This window comes from Peromyscus californicus, unplaced genomic scaffold, assembly GCF_007827085.1.
Source record: "Peromyscus californicus insignis strain IS unplaced genomic scaffold, ASM782708v3 Scaffold_7__1_contigs__length_154581171, whole genome shotgun sequence".
Lineage (NCBI taxonomy): Eukaryota > Metazoa > Chordata > Mammalia > Rodentia > Cricetidae > Peromyscus > Peromyscus californicus.
Window position 1 is genome coordinate 6843983 of NW_026294595.1, and position 17821 is coordinate 6861803.

Sequence of the window (17821 nt, forward strand, 5' to 3'; positions counted from 1 at the left end):
GTAGAGTTCTGGTGTCCTAATCCAGGAGAAATAGAAATGTGGTAAGGAAGAATGGTAGGGTTTCTTCTTGAATGACAAAATGTCTTCAGGTAAAAAATGACTGTGAACACACCTACAGAGATACTGAAAACTACTTTATTTCAAAGGGTTCTCTTGTATATCCCAGGCTGGCCTTGAATTTAGTCTATAGCTGGTGATGATGACCTTAAGCTCCTGAACTGCCTCCACTGGGCTAGGAGGGCAGAAGTAGGCCACCACCCCCAGTTTATTCAGTGCTGGGAATTAAACGCAGGGCTTTGTGCATCATTGGTAAACACTCTTAACAGCTGAGCCAAATCTCTAGCTCCCAGTTGTGCACTTTAAATTGTCGATCCGTGTGGTTATGATCTGGACTCAGATGTTTCTATAGCTTATTTTTTAGCTGCAGGACCATGGCGGCCAAGAGGTCTCTTTTCTCCCAGAATCACTATATCAGCATGTCAGCATGACAGTTTGAATCTCCCATTTCAGATGCTGGTTGTATGTCTCTCTCTCTCTCTCTCTCCACACACACACACACACACACACACACACACACACACACACACACACACACACACGTACGTGTATTTTTTTTCCAGATTTTGTCCACTTTTAATAATGTGGAAATTTTTCTTTTAGATGTTTCTGTTCCAGTTACTTTCTCTTGCTATGAAAACACTAAAACCAACTCAGAGGAAGAAAAGATTTACTTGGTTTATGCTTCTATGGTACAGTCCATCATTCAGGGAAGTCAAGTCAGGACCCTAAAGGCAGGAACTGAAGCAGAGACCACAGAGGCTTACTGGCCTCCTTCCCCTGGCTTGCTCAGCTACTTAATAGACAGCCCAGGCCCACCTGCCTAGGGATGGCACTGCCCCTGGTGGGCTGTCCTTCCCTATGTAAATTAGCAATTAAGAAAAACCCCATGATGGACCAATCAGATGGAGGCAGTTCCTCAGCTGAGGTTCCCTATTCCCAGGTAACTCTAGTTTGTGTCAAAAGTTCCAATATGCCAAACAGCAGTCAGGTTTTCTCTCTTCACCTAGATTTGCCATGGTTCCATTTCATTCTTGCCACCAGGACGCTTGCAAACGAGTCATGCTGTGACCCCGTTGTCTTCCATGATAAGAAGTCCAGGAGATAAAAAAAATGCCCCTCCTTATACCAGCCTCCCAAGTGCTGGGATTAAAGGCGTGCACCACTGCCGCCTAGCAAAATGAAGAGATTCTGAAGGACTAGAGTTCCTGTTTATTAACGTGGGTGTTCAGTGCAAATGTTTCTTGGGACACAGATGCTCACAACACTGACCCTACAAGCCTTTGGCTCTCTGATTAGCCTTGGGTAGTCTCGCCTCGATTTCAGTCTCCTTCCTCCTATGGAACAGGAGCTTCCCCTTAAAGATTTTACAGTATTGCACTAGGTGTACATTCCAGTGACCCCAGCACTCAGGAAGAGGCAGAATTGCAAGTTCAAGGCCGCTATGTATGAAAAACTTACACTGTCCTTTCAGTTTATGACGTTGACACACCTGTGCATAATCCCATTCAGCATGGTAAGGCCCTTGGTCATGTTGAGGAATCACCTCAAAAAGTAAGTACTGCTCCAATGTGTGGAACAGAGAAGACACCGAAGAAAAACAAAACAAAACAAAACAAAACAAAAGGCGTCTTTGTAAAGATGCCTTTTCCTTTAAAGCAAATGAATACATGAATAAGGCAGGCCTGCAGGAGCTGCCTGATGATGCCCTCTCCCTTTTGTCTGGGTTTCCAGGAAGCAGGAGGTGAGGCATGGTTCATTCTCTGCTGGAGCAGTGGAGAAGGAGGTGGCTGTTGTCCCTGTCTGTACCTGCTGGTCCTGAGCTTTCCTCATTATTCCATCCACCCCTGGGCTTAACTTCTTCCAGCCTCCCTCCACCCCGAGTTAGAATTCTTTTTTATTTTTTTAAGATTTATTTATTTTAGGGCTGGAGAGATGGCTCAGGGGTTAAGAGCATTGGCTTTTCTTCCAGAGGTACTGAGTTCAATTCTCAGCAACCACATGGTCACGAAGAAACCATCTGTAATAAGATCTGGTGCCCTCTTCTGGCCTGCAGGCATACATGCAGACAACATTATGTACATAATAAATAAATAAATCCTTACAAACAAAAAACAAAACAAAACAAAACAAAACAAAACAAAACAAAAAGCCAGGCAGGCCGGACAGAGGTGGCACACGCCTTTAATCCCAGCACCTGGGAGGCAGAGCCAGGCGGATTTCTGTGAGTTCGAGGCCAGCCTGGGCTACAGAGTGAGTTTCAGGACAGGCTCCAAAGCTACACAGAGAAATCCTGTCTCGAAAAACAAAAAAAAAACAAACAAAAAAAAATATTTTATGTGCATTGGTGTTTTGCTTTCATATGTGTCTGTGTGAAGGTGCCAGATTCCCTGGAACTGAAGTTACAGACAGTTGTGAGCTGCCATGTGGGTGCTGGGATTGAACCTGGGTCCTCTGGAAGAGCTGCCAGTGCTCTTAACCACTGAGCCATCTCTCCAGCCCTGGAGTTAGAATTTTTTTTTAACTTTATTTTTTCCCTGTTTTACAGGGAATACTGAGGGCAGTATTTCTTTCTTTCTTTTTTTTTTTTCAAGATTTATTTATTATGTATACAGTGTTCTGCCTGCACTCCAGAAGAGGATGCCAGATCTCATTACAGATGGTGTGAGCCACCATGTGGTTGCTGGGAACTGAACTCAGGACCTCTGGAAGAACAAGCAGTGCTCTTAACCGTTGAGCCATCTCTCCAGCCCCAGAGTTAGAATTCTTACTAAAATCACTGAAATGCCAGTGGTGGAAAACAGTAGAGGAGGCTAACTTTGGGTTTTGTGTCTTGCTGGGGCTCAAACCCTGGGTCTTATATATGCCCCTGGGTCTTGTATATACCAGGCAAGTGTTCTTACACTGAGCCATACTCCTAGCCTGAGAGAGTAATTTAGGTCACCAAGAATTGAGGAAACTGTGTGCTAACCCTTCCCCTTCAGTTGTGTGACATAGTTGAATCATCATGTTTGATAAAACTAGTGACAGTGGCCACCTTAGCCAATTCTATTGGCCCTTTGCGCATCTCCACATGCTGAAACACTGTTCTTGCTTTTGGTTAGTGTCATGTATATTTATTTGTAGTTAGATATTTAGAGTATTTAGATTTTTTTTTATTTTATTTTATTTTAAATTGAGATGGTCTTACTATGTGACCCAGGCTGACTGGAACTCAGGATCCTCCTCTCTCCACCTCCACTAAGCATGGGGATTATAGTTGTTCACAGCCATCTGTGCTGGCCGGTAATGTTATCCTCAGGTGGACTTTGAACCCATAGGATGTTAGATCTGGAACACATCCAGGTGTGCAGTTCAGCCTCCACACTTACCAAGGAGGTTAAATGGTTTGTCCAGGGCTCTACAGAGGCGTTGGAGAGAGACATTCCTGTAGCACCCCATAGAACACACTGGGACGCAGCTTACTTTTTTCCATTTGTCATTCACATTGTAGGTGTATTTTGTTTGCCAGAGTTTCTTCGTCTCTAACCTATAGGAAAAGGAAAATAGGACCAGAGAAGTAAATAGTTCCATAATTAAATCTACTTCTGAATTGTTTCCAAGCGCTGGTCTAGTTCAAACCAGTCATTCTTTGTTAGACTTTTCCCAACTACCCTTAACAGCTCTGCTGCCTGTAGAAGGCAGTCTCTGAGTAGATTCCTCTTCCTGCTCTTTGTTTATTTAGTCTTGAGACAGATTCTCACAATTTACCCTGCCTGGCTGTGAGCACACACATCTGTCTGCCTTTGTCCCCCCAGTGCTGTGTCAACATGCTGGGCTGTTCCTGCACTCTTGAGCTTGCAGTCTGGACCAGTGCCCAGCAAGTGATCTTGGGAAGTTAAGGTGGTACTGCACCCCTGATCTGTTTTGACTCTGCTGGATTGTCCCGGTTGGCTGTAAATTCCTGGGCTCCAATAATCCTACCTCTGGTTTCTGTGTGCTGCAGGTGGCACTACCTGATCTAGCCTGATCCCAGGCTTCGCTCTTAAGTCAGTTTCTGAGAAACCAAAAACTCTGTTTCTGGCAGCTCTGGATTCAAATCCCAGGGCCTGGGCAAACTGGACACTGTACCTACCACTGAGTCTGCAGGTTTGCCTCTCACATAGAAAAAGAGAGGAAGGCTGTGGATGGGAAGGTTTTGATCCTTTTAGGCATGTGGGATTTTACATGCTGGCTTCAGTTAGTAGCTACATTCTCTTCAGAAACTTGATAGATAATCTTATTGGAATGAAAACCATGGTCTTGGAAAAACATGGTGTGTTTCAATGAGGACTGGCTTCATTCTTGTCCTAAGGCTCAAGAGGCCTGTGCTTAAAATTGCTTAATTTTGTGCACTTTTTCTTTTAGAGATGAGAAAAAGACATCTTTGTTAAAAGGCATTCACCTTGAACGATGGGGACTGGCTTTTCACAAGCAGGAACAAGCCATTCAGGAGACTAATGTGTAAACCTCTTGTTCTCTGCCACAGTCAGATTTCTACATTTACTTCTAAAATGCAGATTAGGGGATTCCATGCTTTGCATCACTACCACCTTTACTGACTGAGCAGTGCCAGGGGGACAAGGGCTGGCTCTTCCTCATTCTCTAATTGAGGGCTGAGTCGCTGGCAGGAGGGTCTAGTCTGTTCACCCAGCCTTACATCCTGAACCTCTGGCTCCCCTAGGGTAGCTTACTCAATTGAATTAGCTGGTTGATTCATTTTAGCCTAGACAGTCTCACCTGCTACAGTTGTGCCTCTGAAATAGTAAATTGTGAACACGTGGCTTTGAACTCCTGTGTCTCTCTCCTTGCACATTTTGTATCTTTTGTTTTTTTGGTTTCAGTTCTGGTTTGGGTAAAAACATTAGAACAGTGATTCTCTCCCTGTGGGTCTCAACCCCTTGAGGGGGAGTGTCTGACAACGTTTTCACAGGGGTCATGTATCCGATATTCTGCATATCAGATGTTTACATTATGATTCATAACAGTAGCAGCGTTACAGTTATAAAGTAGCAACGAAAATAATTTTTTGTTTTGTTTTGTTTTTCGAGACAGGGTTTCTCTGTCCAGGATCTCACTCTGTAGACCAGGCTGGCCTTGAACTTACAGAGATACGCCTGCCTCTGCCTCCCAAGTGCTGGGATTAAAGACATGCACCACTACTGCCCAGCACAACGAAAATAAATTTATGGTTGGGGTCACCACAACATGAGGAACTGAATTAAAGGGTTGCAGCATTAGGAAGGTTGAACCACTGCCTTAGAGCTTCAGACTTGACCCATTTAGCTGGTGGACAGGGACCTCCCTGTGATCTCATTGGCATAATCAGTCCTCATTATGAAATCAGTCAGCCAAATCAGCCTGACTTTCTGTCAAATGAAGTCTGGCTTCATTTTTTTCATTAAAAACCAGGTGTTCCCCCTGACAACACCTGTCCTGAATATTATGCAAAGAAGAAAGGAATGCAAAGATGAGCAGTAGGTAGACAAGACTTGGAGACTGAGGTGGGCATTGTCAGCACGGGCGCAGGCTCTCCTTTCTGTTTTGTTAGGAAACTTCCATAGCCCTCTGCAGTTGTCCTTCTGTGTACTGTGCGAGGGCATTCTACTGTCGACAATTCCTCATGTGATTTGAAATAAGCCATTGGACTGTGCCACGAGGTCCATTCCCTTGTCTGTTTTCTAGGTTCTTGAAGTGTGGGTTACTCCTGCAGATGACCACCCTCCCCTTACCGAGCTGCTGCTGATGTGTACAGGCTGCAGGTGGAGCAAGCTGCCTGTGCCAGCCCTGCTTTGGAGTTGGGTTGGTCTCAAACTCAGGAAGCTGAGCGAAGTAGAATTAGAGTCGTGACAATTGACAGATACCCAAAAGAAACCAGTCGTCTCCTCGGTGCTCTGATTTAGATGCGACGGGTGCAAGAAATGGACTGTATTAACCACTGGACCACTGGGAAAGGAGATAGGCAACAAAGATCAAAGTGTTTTAACAAAATACTGGTGAAGCACACAGTAAGCCAGAGCTGGTCCTGGTCTGTGCAGGTGAAGGGAAAATGTGTGATAAAATACCTGCCAGCTTTGGGCTGGGTGTGGTTATTTGAAGCAGATTGAAGATTGGAGGGCTTGCTTTGATAGATGCTGGCTAATGGCTTTGCCTGTGTTGGGAGCCACACCCTCTTGAATGTTTTTCCTTAAACCTGGACTATGAGGTTTTCACTCTGGCTGGTAGATCAGGCATCATTTCTGTGAGTCTAATGGTGTATTGTGACTCCAAGGGGACCCTTGTAGCTCTGCAGTTGTCTTCTCTCTGGTACCCTGAATACTCAGACTGCTCTGATAGTAGCCTCATCCCTTTAATGTTGGGAGATTGCCCAGCTCCATTCAAGCTCTTCCTCTGCATGAGAGTCCGGAAACTCCAGGCAGGGAGCTGTGACAGTGCAGCAATTGCCTCACCTCTCCACATTTCTCAGGAAGCATTGTCCTTTGTGCCTGTTCAATGGCTTGAAACCATTTCTTCATATATTCTTAGTCTTTTCTTGTTATAGGCAGGAAGGTGTGAATCAGTTCTTGATCCTCCTTCCTGGCTGGAAGCCCTGGGGTAACTCAGCTCCATGATGTGGAGAAATCCATTCAATTAAAAGCCAGTACCTACTACATAAAGGAATTTTGTAGGTTGGAACCCCAAACATCACTATCTCCTTCATTTGTTCTGCCTTCTGTGCCTAAACAGGGTTCAGGTTTATGAAAGGATTAACTTGTTAGGCTAGGGATGTGCCTGGGTAGGTAGAGCACTTGCCTTGCATGGACACATGGACAAGGGCCTAAATTATTCAATCCCCAGTATCGTGTGTGTGTGTGTGTGTGTGTGTGTGTGTGTGTGTGTGTGTGTGATTTTGTGTTTATTTTGGGGTCTTGGCTCTAGACTGGCCCAAAGTAACAAAAACAGTTCTATTAACTGTTCCCATTTTGCACATAAGAATATTGAATCAAGCCGGGCGGTGGTGGCTCCCGCCTTTAATCCCAGCACTCGGGAGGCAGAGGCAGGCGGATCTCTGTGAGTTCGAGGCCAGCCTGGGCTACCAAGTGAGTTCCAGGAGAGGCGCAAAGCTACACAGAGAAACCCTGTCTCGACAAACCAAAAAAAAAAGAATATTGAATCAGAGATGGGCCTGGTTGCAAAGGCCTATAAATCCAACTTCTTGGGGGGTACAGCAGGAGGATCAGTAGTTCAAGGCCTGACTGGATATAGAATGGGTTCAAGGGCAGCCTGAACAACTTAGAGACCCCGTCTGAAAATGAAAAGTTTTCTTAAAGTGCTGCAATATAATTCAGTGATAGAGCTCTTGCCAGCAGAGGCTCTAGATTCAGTCCTGGTGTGTGTGGTGAGGACCGAAGAACAAAAGAAAGACTATTGAATCAGTAATAGAGATTATTGATCGCTTTTATTTTTATTTCTTTGGTTTTTTGAAACGGGTTTTTTCTGCAGCCCTGCCTGTCCTGGAACTTGCTCTTCTAGACCAGGCTGGCCTCGAACTCACAGAGATCTGCCTGCCTCCCAGCCACAGCTCTTTTAAGAGCATAGGCTGCAGGTGGTGGTGGCACACGTCTTTAATCCCAGCACTCTGAAGGCAGAGGCAGGCGGATTCTCTGAGTTTGAGGCCGACCTGGTCTGCATAGCTAGTTCCAGGACAGCCAGTGCTACACAAAGAAACCTGTGTGGAAAAAAAAGAGAGTCAGCTGTTGAGCCGGCAAGATGGCTCAGAAGCCATCAAGCCTATGACTTGAGTTTGGTTCCTCAGGATTCACATGGTGGAAGAAGAGAACCAACTTGTGCAAGTTGTCCTCTGACCTCCATGTATGCCCTGGCGCATGCCTGCCCACACAGATACATACACTTATACACAAAACAAAATGTGGAAAAATTTAGTCTGTGTGGTAGTGAATACCTTTAGTTCCAGTACTCAGAAGGCAGAGGCAGGTGGATCGCCGTGATTTGAGGCCAGCCTGTTCTACATTAGAGATCCAGGCTAGCCAGGGTGACATAGTAAGACTCTGTCTCAGAAAACAAAAAAAGGCTGGAGAGATGGCTGAGCAATTAAAAGCACTGGCTTCTCTCTCTCTCTCTTTTTTTTTTTTTTTTTTTTGAGATGGGGTTTCTCAGTGTAAGAGCTCTAGCTGTCCTGGAACTCGCTTTGTAGATCAGTCTGGCCTTGAACTCACAGAGATCCACCTGCTCTGCCTCCCAAGTGCTGGGATCAAAGGCATGTGCCACCACACCTGGCTTGCACTGGCTGCTTAGACTTGGATTCAATTGCCAGCACCCACATGGTGGATCTCAAACATCTGAAACTCTGGTTTTTAGGGATCTGACACTCTTTTCTAGCCTCTGTGGGTATCAGACATGTATGTGGCATACACACACAGTGCAGGCAGAGCACCCATACAGTTTAAAAGAGCTCAAGACCCTCTGTGCCGGCTAGCTTTTATGACATCTTGGCCACAGGCTAAAGACATTTGGGATGAGAGAATCAGCTGAGAAAATACCCCCACCAAATTGGCCTGTGGGCCTGTGGTACATTTTCTTGATTGATGTTGATGGGGCCTGCTCATTGTCACTTGTGGGCTGGTGGTCCTGGGTGCTATGAGAAAGCCGGCTGAGCAAACAATAAGGAGTAAGCCAGTAAGTAGAACTTCATGGCCTTTGGACCCGCTCCTGCCTCCAGGTTCCTGTCCTGATTTCCTTAGATGGACTGTGATTGGGACATATAAGCTGAAATAAAGCCTTTCCTCCCCAGGTTGCTTTGGTCATGGTGTTTTATCATAGCAATAGAAACCCTAACTGACATACTCTGTCTCAGAGTTGAAAAGGAATTGGGGATGTTTGTAGCTCATTGGTAGGGATTTGCCTAGTGTTTCTAAGGCCTTGGATTCAGTCCCCAGTATGTTTAAAAAAAAAAAAAAAAAAAGTCCTGCTGGGCGGTGGTGGTACATGCCTTTAGTCCCAACACTCGGGAGGCAGAACCAGGTGGATTCCAGGCCAGCCTAGGCTACAGAGTGAGTTCCAGGAAAAGTACAAAACTACATAGAGAAACCCTGTCTCGAAAAAGAAAAATCCTTAGCCCAGGGTGGGGTACTGGTACACACCTTTTATCCCAGCACTTAGGAGGATGAGGCAGGTGGATCTGAGTTCAAGGCCAGCCTGGACTACAGAATGAGTTCCAGGACAGCCAGAGCTACACAGAGAGACCCTGTCTTGAAAAAAAAAAAGTCCTTCACCTAGTTTGGAACACCAGCAGATCTGGCTGGTCTCATCCTTGGTTAGAGAAGCTTCTTTTTATAGTGGACAGCAGTCAGCAGAGAGATTTTCTCAGAGTGCTGAGAAAAAGAGACTGAGTGCCCATCCCTAAACAGGGTAACTATATTAACCACCACCACTACCTGTACTCAGGGGACATCTTAGAAGAGGAGGTAGAAAACGTAAGAGCTGGAGAATGGGGTGGAGTGTTGTGACATGGGACTTCTGCACATACCTGCCTGTGAGGATCAAACCCTTAGAGCAGCCAAGGTTGTCTGCCCAAGACCAAACAAGATCAAGCCAGCCAAAATCCTGGTATAGTCTCGAGGCCCCACCCCACACTGAGGCGCTGCTGGCAGTGGATGGTTGCTGGGAAGGGACAATCACTTTTTATAGGTTTCCCATGCTCCAGCTGGATGACCTGTGCATCTGTGGCAGCACTAACTGGAGTTAGTGGGTTATTTAAAAAAAAAAAAGAAAAGAAAAAGGATAAGGTTGGAGGGCATGAGGGAAGTTGGAGAAATGAGTAGATATTTCTTTGGATACATTTATGGAATTCTACAAAATAAAGGAAAATTTACAAGCAAAATTTAAAAATCATTTATATATAAAACAAAGATAGTATACGTATGTGAATGTTTATGGGTTTGTGTGTATGAGTGCTTCTCACATATACAGGTTTACAGAGTAAGCTGAAAGTGGAACTGCAGTGCAGAGGGCTGGAGGTGCAGAGGGCTGGAGCTTTTGAAAAGCTGGTCTCTAACTATAGAGTTCTTTTCTGGGGCTTGTAGCAGTGGGCGGAGCTGTAGGTTCCCCCATCCTCTCCTGAGAATGGAGGGCTTGCATCCTTTAATGTGATTTTTATGTATGCATATATGTGCATGTATATATTTGTGGGCACACATGTGGAGGTCAGAGGACAACTTGAGGGAGTAGATTCTCAGCTCCCACTATGGATCCGAGATCATACTCAGATCAGCAGGCCTTGGCAAATGCCCTCACCAGCTGAGCCATCTCCCCAGCCTTGGGCTTGTATCTTTAAAACAGAATGATTATGAACATTTCGAGTCACCTTTGGGAGGGATGATAGTTGGTCACGATTTGTCTGCTATTAAACTAAGAACAACTGAAGATTAATCATGGTCATTTGCTCAGCGAAGTGGACAGATGTTAAGTCCAGGGCCTGGTTCGAGGGATGGGGGTGGGGTAGGTAGGATTCACGTTCTGATGTGATCTCAGGAAACAACTACCATGTAGGCTTGCTTTCTGCTAGGCTTGGGTTGGAGAAAATTGAATAATGGGAGAAGAGAGTGATGCTAGGTGACTTAGGAGGTGTTGCCAAGGACCCTGGATCACGCTGAATGTGGTGAGTGGCATTCGGGAAGCTTCCCTGGGGAGAGTGGGAAGTTATCTCCGAAGACGAGCCTGTTCAGACTCTGCAAAATGAACCTGGTCTGTACCTCCCTGCGGACTAGCTGGGCTGCAGGCAGGAAGTACTCCGCCTGTGATTGGAGGGTTAGTGGTCGGGATAATGAACCCGGTAGTGTCGGCAGAGGTGATTGGCCAGGCCCTGCTGCAGTGAGAATGCAGACTAGATGCTCTGTCCTGGGTTTGCAGAATGAGCGAGGACGGCTGAATGACTGGGAGCCCCGAGTTGTTTCCATCTCTAAGAGAGGTCTGTCTGGATATCATTTTTTTTTTGCATTAAAAAAGAAAAAAAAAGAGCCAAGCCTTTGATCGTCCACCATCTGACAGAAGTGAGTTTTGATTGAAGTAGCCCAGCTGCTCTCCATATTGCTAGCAGCCGGAGAGGCTCCCTAAGTGAGCTACTTCTCAGGCTAGGCACGAGCGAATTTGAAAAAGCAGGAAACAGCCCCTGCAGTAGAGCTTCAGCCTGGGAACTCCCCAGGCTAGTATTCCAGACATCTGTGTAGCTAGAGACCTTTGGTATTGTGGTCACATCCCTAAGAAGTGAACAGTCTTCAGCAGTGGCATTTGGAGGAAGCCGGGATGCTACAGATGCTGTGGCATTTTCTGTCTAGCTTTTTCCCTAGAGCTGGGTGCCAAGACTCCACAGAGGGCATCGATCATGGAGTCAAAGGCACCCAGGCCCCTGCTCGGGGAGACCAGATGTCCACCTTTTTGGGGAAACAAAACGGAAGGGCTGAGGCCACGGAAAAGAGACCCACCATCTTGCTGGTGGTCGGACCTGCAGAACAGTTTCCTAAGGTAACACAGCACCTTCAAGAGGACTTTCTAGTTTAGGGGCTGGGCTGGGATTATTTTCCCCGAAAGGGAAAAAATGAGCGTGGGAGGGAGAAGTTAAAAAAAAAAGTTTGGTGTTGGAGAAATGTTGGGTGATGAAGAAGGCCACCAGATTTGGTCTAAACTGTCAGTTCCACTGTAAACTTCCTTATCCATTGTGACTGCCCCTGCCTGGTTGCTGAGGAAAGGTTTGCTTCAGTAGATTAACCCCAGGTTTATCTGTGTCACCGAACAAGCCATTTGAAAGTAAGGGATGAACTAAAGTCTACTGCCTTCATTTATCTAGAGTGTGAGAGGACAGTTGAAAGAGAAGGGTCCTTGAAAGGGGACAGGGTTTTGGTTTTTGTTTTCCCAAGACAAGGTCTCATCATATAGCTCTGGCTGCCTGGAACTCATTATGTAGACCCGCCTGTCTCTGCCTCCTAAGTGCTGGGACTAAAGGTGTGCGCCACTATGCCAGGCTAGAGGGGGCAGATCTTGTCAGCTTTATGAAGGTCACTTTTCCCTTGCTTGGCGGGTCATGATTTGTTTACCTGAGGTCCTAGAGGAAGTTCAGGGGTGGGACTGGGTCCTAGGAGATCCTGGAGTCAGGAAGAGTAGAGGCTGGTGACTTGAGCTGACCACAGCCCCCAGGGTCAGCCAAGTGTCAGGGCCTTTCTTCTTTGCATCCAGTGCTCACAGGAGCCAAGGTAAGTGACAGCACTCCCCAGTTGGAGGTTGGAGAATTAAAGTGCAGAAGAGTTCAGTAATTTGCCAAATCACTGACAGAGAGGAATTGCTGAGACTTAACCCCAATCTTTCTGGAACCTTGTTTACATCCCTTCAGAAAGCTGTGTTACGGGGCTGGTCGAGCTCTCACTTAGAACAGACCGGGACTGTCTGCAGCGGGTGCAGCCTTATTCAACCACTGAGTTTCATTCCTGAATCATCTTCTCAGTTAGAGGGCAAGGAGAATCTACCCAGTGTTTGGCATATAATAGATGTGCCCAAAATGTCACATTGACTCTCCCTGGAAATGCTTGTCTAGCTTGCACCAGTAGATAGGGACTTTACTGTGACATGTTTTACTGTAGTTGAGCAGTGACATCAAAGAGAGTCTACAGACTGTGAGGAGCTCCCCATAGTCAGGATCTCACAGAGACTGTCCTGCCCGAGGCATTTGAGCTTACTGTACGGCAAGAGAGTGCCGCTCTCTACCTCAGACCAGGAGTGGTGGTATGCTCATTTTGTGAGAAACTCATGCTGATCCCTGTTCATCTTCTGTCCTGAATTAGCTGGCTGCCTTTTAAAAAGATGACTTTTTTAAAACTTTAATAATAACTGCTCTACTTCCTAGTTTCCTACGGGTACCCCTTGCCAAATTTGCCTCTAGGGGCTTGCTTGCCTTGGGACTTTCTAGCCTGGCCTGCAGAGACCCACACCATTTACTGGCTCTGTTTTGGGGAGGGGATATGGGTTGGTGGGCTTCATGGGGAGGGCAAGAGGGAGCACCTCTGAGCAGCGTAGACTCTGAAAGTCGGTAATGAAGAATGGAAACAGTGAGCATTTACACTGCACAAAGTACATGAGATGGATCAGCCTCTGCCTTTCTCAGCAAGCTTGGGGGACAGTCTGGAGAACCTTCAGTTCTCAGGCTTCTCATTGTCCACTGCACTACTGTTCCATTCTCACCCCACCCCCACCCCACGTAAATATGTGTCTGTGAGTCGGATTCCTGCAGGCTCTTATTATAGGAACTGCTCCAGTTTCCCTTTATCTTTGTCTCACAGTTAATCCGAAAGTTGGGAAAGAAAACCATTTGTCTGGAGTGGGAGGGGCCCTTGCACAGTGGAGCTTAGATCCTGAGGGGCGGTCAGGATTGTTCTCATTGTGTGTGTAATTACCAAGTGTAGGCAGGTTTCATTGGAAACCTGCTACACTGGGCTGTCATGGCAACCTGATCATAAAATGACAGAGCAGCCAATGAGATTTGAGAGCCTTGAGGGTGGGGCTTGCCAGGCTCCTTCACTTAATACTTCTGGCTTGGTCTGAGTCATTGCAGAGGAGCTGGGAGTTACTTTCAGACTCAGTGCTACCTCCCACTGTACCTGCCCTCTTAGTGTGTTTCAATCCTTACCGGAAGTTCCTGTTGGGGGATTGGGCACGTGATAGAGGGGCAGGATGAGGAAAGCTGATGGTGGTCCTGGTAGATCAAAATGGAAAGATGCTCATGAAAGGACCTGCTCCTTTACCTAGTACATGAAATCTGATGCCACTGAGCAGAGTTCTAGTGCTGCTGCCATTGTTTTTGTACGCAGGATGGGAAATAGATCTGGGTCACCGAACTAGATAGAGTCAGGAAAGAGAGCAGAGAAGTGCATGGTTTGCTGTGATCGGGTCCCGAGGGCCATGAACTGCCTTGGGATGCCAGGAGTGGGACCTGAGTCTGCCACTGCTATGCCTCATGTGTGGCTCGTGTTGCAGTGTGATGTGTTGATCACAGGGGTCTAAGCATTGGGCTTTCAGATGTTTCCTAGAAACTGGACTTGAAATCTCCCTCCTGTGGAATCGGCTTTGGGCGCTGTTGTAAGTGGCTGTTGTAACAGAAACCCGGCCTTGGTTGTGAGCCTGAGTCTTGTCACCCATAGGCTTGGGGACTTGGGCAAGCCAGGCAGAGAGGACTGAGATGGCTGCAGAAGCCTCTAGTGGCCTACAGTCTGAAGTCCCAGGACACAGCAGTTGCCTCAGACATCAGGTACCTAGAGATGGACTCTTTCTGGAAGAGTCTGTGTCTGTGTTGAAGACGGAGTTCTGAGCCGGGCAGTGGTGGCGCACGCCTTTGATCCCAGCACTTGGGAGGCAGAGCCAGGCGGATCTCTGTGAGGCCAGCCTGGACTTCAGAGTGAGTTCCAGGAAAGGCGCAAAGCTGCACAGAAACCCTGTCTCGAAAAAACCAAAAATAAAATAAAATAAAATGGAGTTCTGGATTAGAAGATGGGTGTTTAGCTAAGCACCTTTGCTTTGCTTTGCTTTCTTCCAGGGAATAACAAAGTCTGCTTGTGTAGCCCAGGCTGGTCTCCGACTCAGTCTCCTGGGGATATAGATTTAGATAAACGCCACCATGCCTGGCCTCTACTGAACACAATCTGTGTTCAAAAGAAAAATGTTCCAAATTTTCTTAAACTAATGGTGATGGTTCATGTCTGTAATTCTACACTTGGAAGGCCAAGGTAGAAAGTTCTGAGTTCAAGGCTAGCCTGGGTTACATAAAGAAACTGTCTCAAAACCAAAAACAACTTCGGTTGGACCTGTGGGTGTGTCTCAATTGTAGAGCACTTGCCTAGCATCAGGGCCCTCCCTGGGTTCAGTCCCCATCACCACAGAAAATGAAATGAAACTAATGTTGGAATAGAATTGATGTAACACTGTAGAATAGTATGTTAACAGTCACTTGCAGAACATTTCAGAGAACATTCCTTGCCTCTCCAAAACTATTGGTCTGTGTAGGATAATGACCTTTGTTATAGTTAAGGAAATTCCTTTTTAATTTACACACACACACACACACACACACACACACACACACACACACACACAGGCGTTTTGACTGTATGCATGTCCATGCACCATGTGCATGCCTGGTGCCCTTGGAGGCTACAAGAGAGTGTTAGATCCCCAGAACTACAGTTACAGATGGCTGTGTGAGCCACCATGTGAGTGCTGGAAATTGATCCTGGGTCCTCTCGAAAAACAGCAAGTGCTCTAACTGCTGAGCCATCTCTCTAGCCCCCCTCCCTGTTTTTTGTTTTTGTTTGTTTGTTTGTTTTGAGACACGGTTTCTCTGTCTCCCAAGTGCTGGGATTAAAGTCGTGTCGTGTGTCACCACCGCCTGGCTTTTTTCTTTTTTTTTGCATTTGTGCATGTGTGTGAGTGAAGGTTGGAGTGGCAGGCAGCTTTACCTGCTGAGCCATTTCATCAGCCTTCACCCAAAAACTACTGGCAAAGCCCTTTTGTGAGTCAAGCAAGAGGTGAAGACTAGGGTATGCAAAGTCTGAAGCTATAGCCTTCTGTTTTAGGACCCCAGCAGTGGACTTAAGATGTCTGTTAAGGGCTGGAGAGATGGCTCAGTGGTTAAGAGCACCGACTGCTCTTCCAGAGGTCCTGAGTTCAATTCCCAGCAACCACATGGTGGCTCACAACCACTTGTAATGAGATATGGTGCCCTCTTCTGGCCTGCAGGGACACATGCAGGCAGAACACTGTATACATAATAAATAAATAAATAAACAAACAAATAAATAAATCTAAAAAAAAAGATGTCTGTTAAAATAGCTCAAAAGCAGAATGTTTTGGATTGGGCAATTTCAGAGATGGCTGAATCTGAGCAGAACTCCTCCTAGAGAACACCTCCTCATCAGATTGAGTGTACACCAAGGCCTGGGTTTACAAACTCAAGTCTTGGGTTACCCAAATGCCTTCTCCTTTGTTAGATTCTGTTTCAGTGTTATACACGATTATACAGCAGTGTCTTATTCTAGAATCTTCTTAGCAGTTTTATTCTGTGTAGACCAGGCTGCCTTTGAACTCAGAGACCTACCTGCCTATCTCCTGAGTGCTGGGATTAAAGGTGTGTATCTTCACAGATTCTTAAAACACTTAGGAGTTGAAATCCTTTCGCTTTTGCTGATCCCCAAATGGTAACTATCCATTTCAGTCCATCCCAGGAGTGACAAGGCTTAGTCTCTATTAGGAGGGGATGAAGGAATAGGGATACACCATAGAAGGAATGGGGGCAGGACTGATCCTGTCCTGTCACAGTGACGTGATCTCGCCCTCAGAGACTCCCATCTGGAGGGAAGGAAGGAATGGAAAGAGTGCAGGCTGGCATGTAAAGAATGATGTGTCTGGGGGCTGGAGAGACAGCTCAGCAGCTAAGAGCATGTGCTGCTTTTGCAGAGGACTTGAGCGCCTATCACCAACACCAGGCTTCGTGCTACCACCTGTAAATCTAGCTCCAGGGAATCCAGTGCCTCTGGCCTCTGAGGACACCTGTATGTCCATGGCTTGTGCATGGCAACACACACACACACATACATACACACACTCACACACACATACGCAGTTAAAAATAATACAATTTAAAAATAAAATAAAAAATCAGATCCTTCCAGGACCAGAGGTCTTCTGTCTTCTGAAAGTTTGTATGTAGAGCTGGGCTGCCAGTGGACACGGTGATAATGGGAATGCCCACAACCACATGACGAGTATTTGCAGTGAAAAAGCGTAGGTGAGGGGTCCAGTTTAGTTCCATTCTCCCCCTCTTCTTGCTGGTGAGTAAGCCTTTGCTAGTCATTTTATTAGTTTTTGAGGTTAGTTTTGAATCTTACACTGTAGCCCATGTTGACTTTGAACTCTCAACAGTCCTCCTGCTTCATTCAGCCTTCTGAGTGCTAGGATTACAAGCCTGAGTCACCATGCCCAGCAACTAGTCAGATTTGTATTACCGTGAAGACAGTTTAGGGAGGAAGGACTTGTTTTAGCTCCTGTGTTTAAGCACATCATGATGGCCAGGAGGCAGAGAGAGGAGAGAGCAAGTCTACAGTAGCCAGCTTTCTGCTTTCACCCTCTATTCCAGCTGCAGCCCCATCTTGCTCTCGGGTAGGACCTCTCTGCTTAGCTAGTCTTCTCTGGAATTACACAGACGCACCCAGAGGTGTGCTTTACTAATCTCTCAAGCACTTCCCAGTCAGTCTAGATAAACCCTGAGCCTTCAGTGTGACCCACAAGCATTCTACCCCTGGGCCTTCATCCCACCCCATTTTTGAGATAATATGTAGCTTAGAGCCTCAAACTGGAGATCCTCCTTCAGCCCCCAAAATGCCGGGACTGTAGTCCGAGCTCATTTAATCGTAGTTAATTTTAAAAGGCTTCAGGATGGCACAGCAGATTCTTACAGCTATGATCAAACCAAGATTTCAAGTGCTCTGAGTGGGCATGGGCTTTGAGGACTATGAGTCTCGCCCTTGCCTAACCCCAGTGATTGATGGAAGCAGTTCCCAGGTACTGCTTTCTTGTGGATTGTGGGTTCTGTGTTCCAGGACAGCTGGGGATGTGGCTCTCAGATTCCTCTTTCACTGTAGCCTGGGTCAGTTTACAATGGGCTCTGATTCAGTCTTTAGTTCGACTGAATTTTCAGTTGGGAATTATTTAC

At 46.4% G+C, this 17821-nt stretch overlaps 1 protein-coding gene across 5 annotated transcripts in view; it reads left to right on the forward strand.

Annotated features, from left to right (window-relative positions):
• Slc25a25 (solute carrier family 25 member 25) overlaps positions 1-17821 on the forward strand; it is a 35557-nt gene that overhangs the window by 7291 nt on the left and 10445 nt on the right. For 2 of the 5 annotated variants that reach the window (XM_052723881.1, XM_052723882.1), the window contains exon 1: positions 11048-11595. The exons of 2 other annotated variants lie outside the window; for them this stretch is intronic. In XM_052723881.1, coding sequence (XP_052579841.1) covers positions 11377-11595 — 219 coding nt within the window. In that variant the 5' untranslated portion in view covers positions 11048-11376. One more of the 5 variants, XM_052723885.1, reaches the window with a different exon arrangement.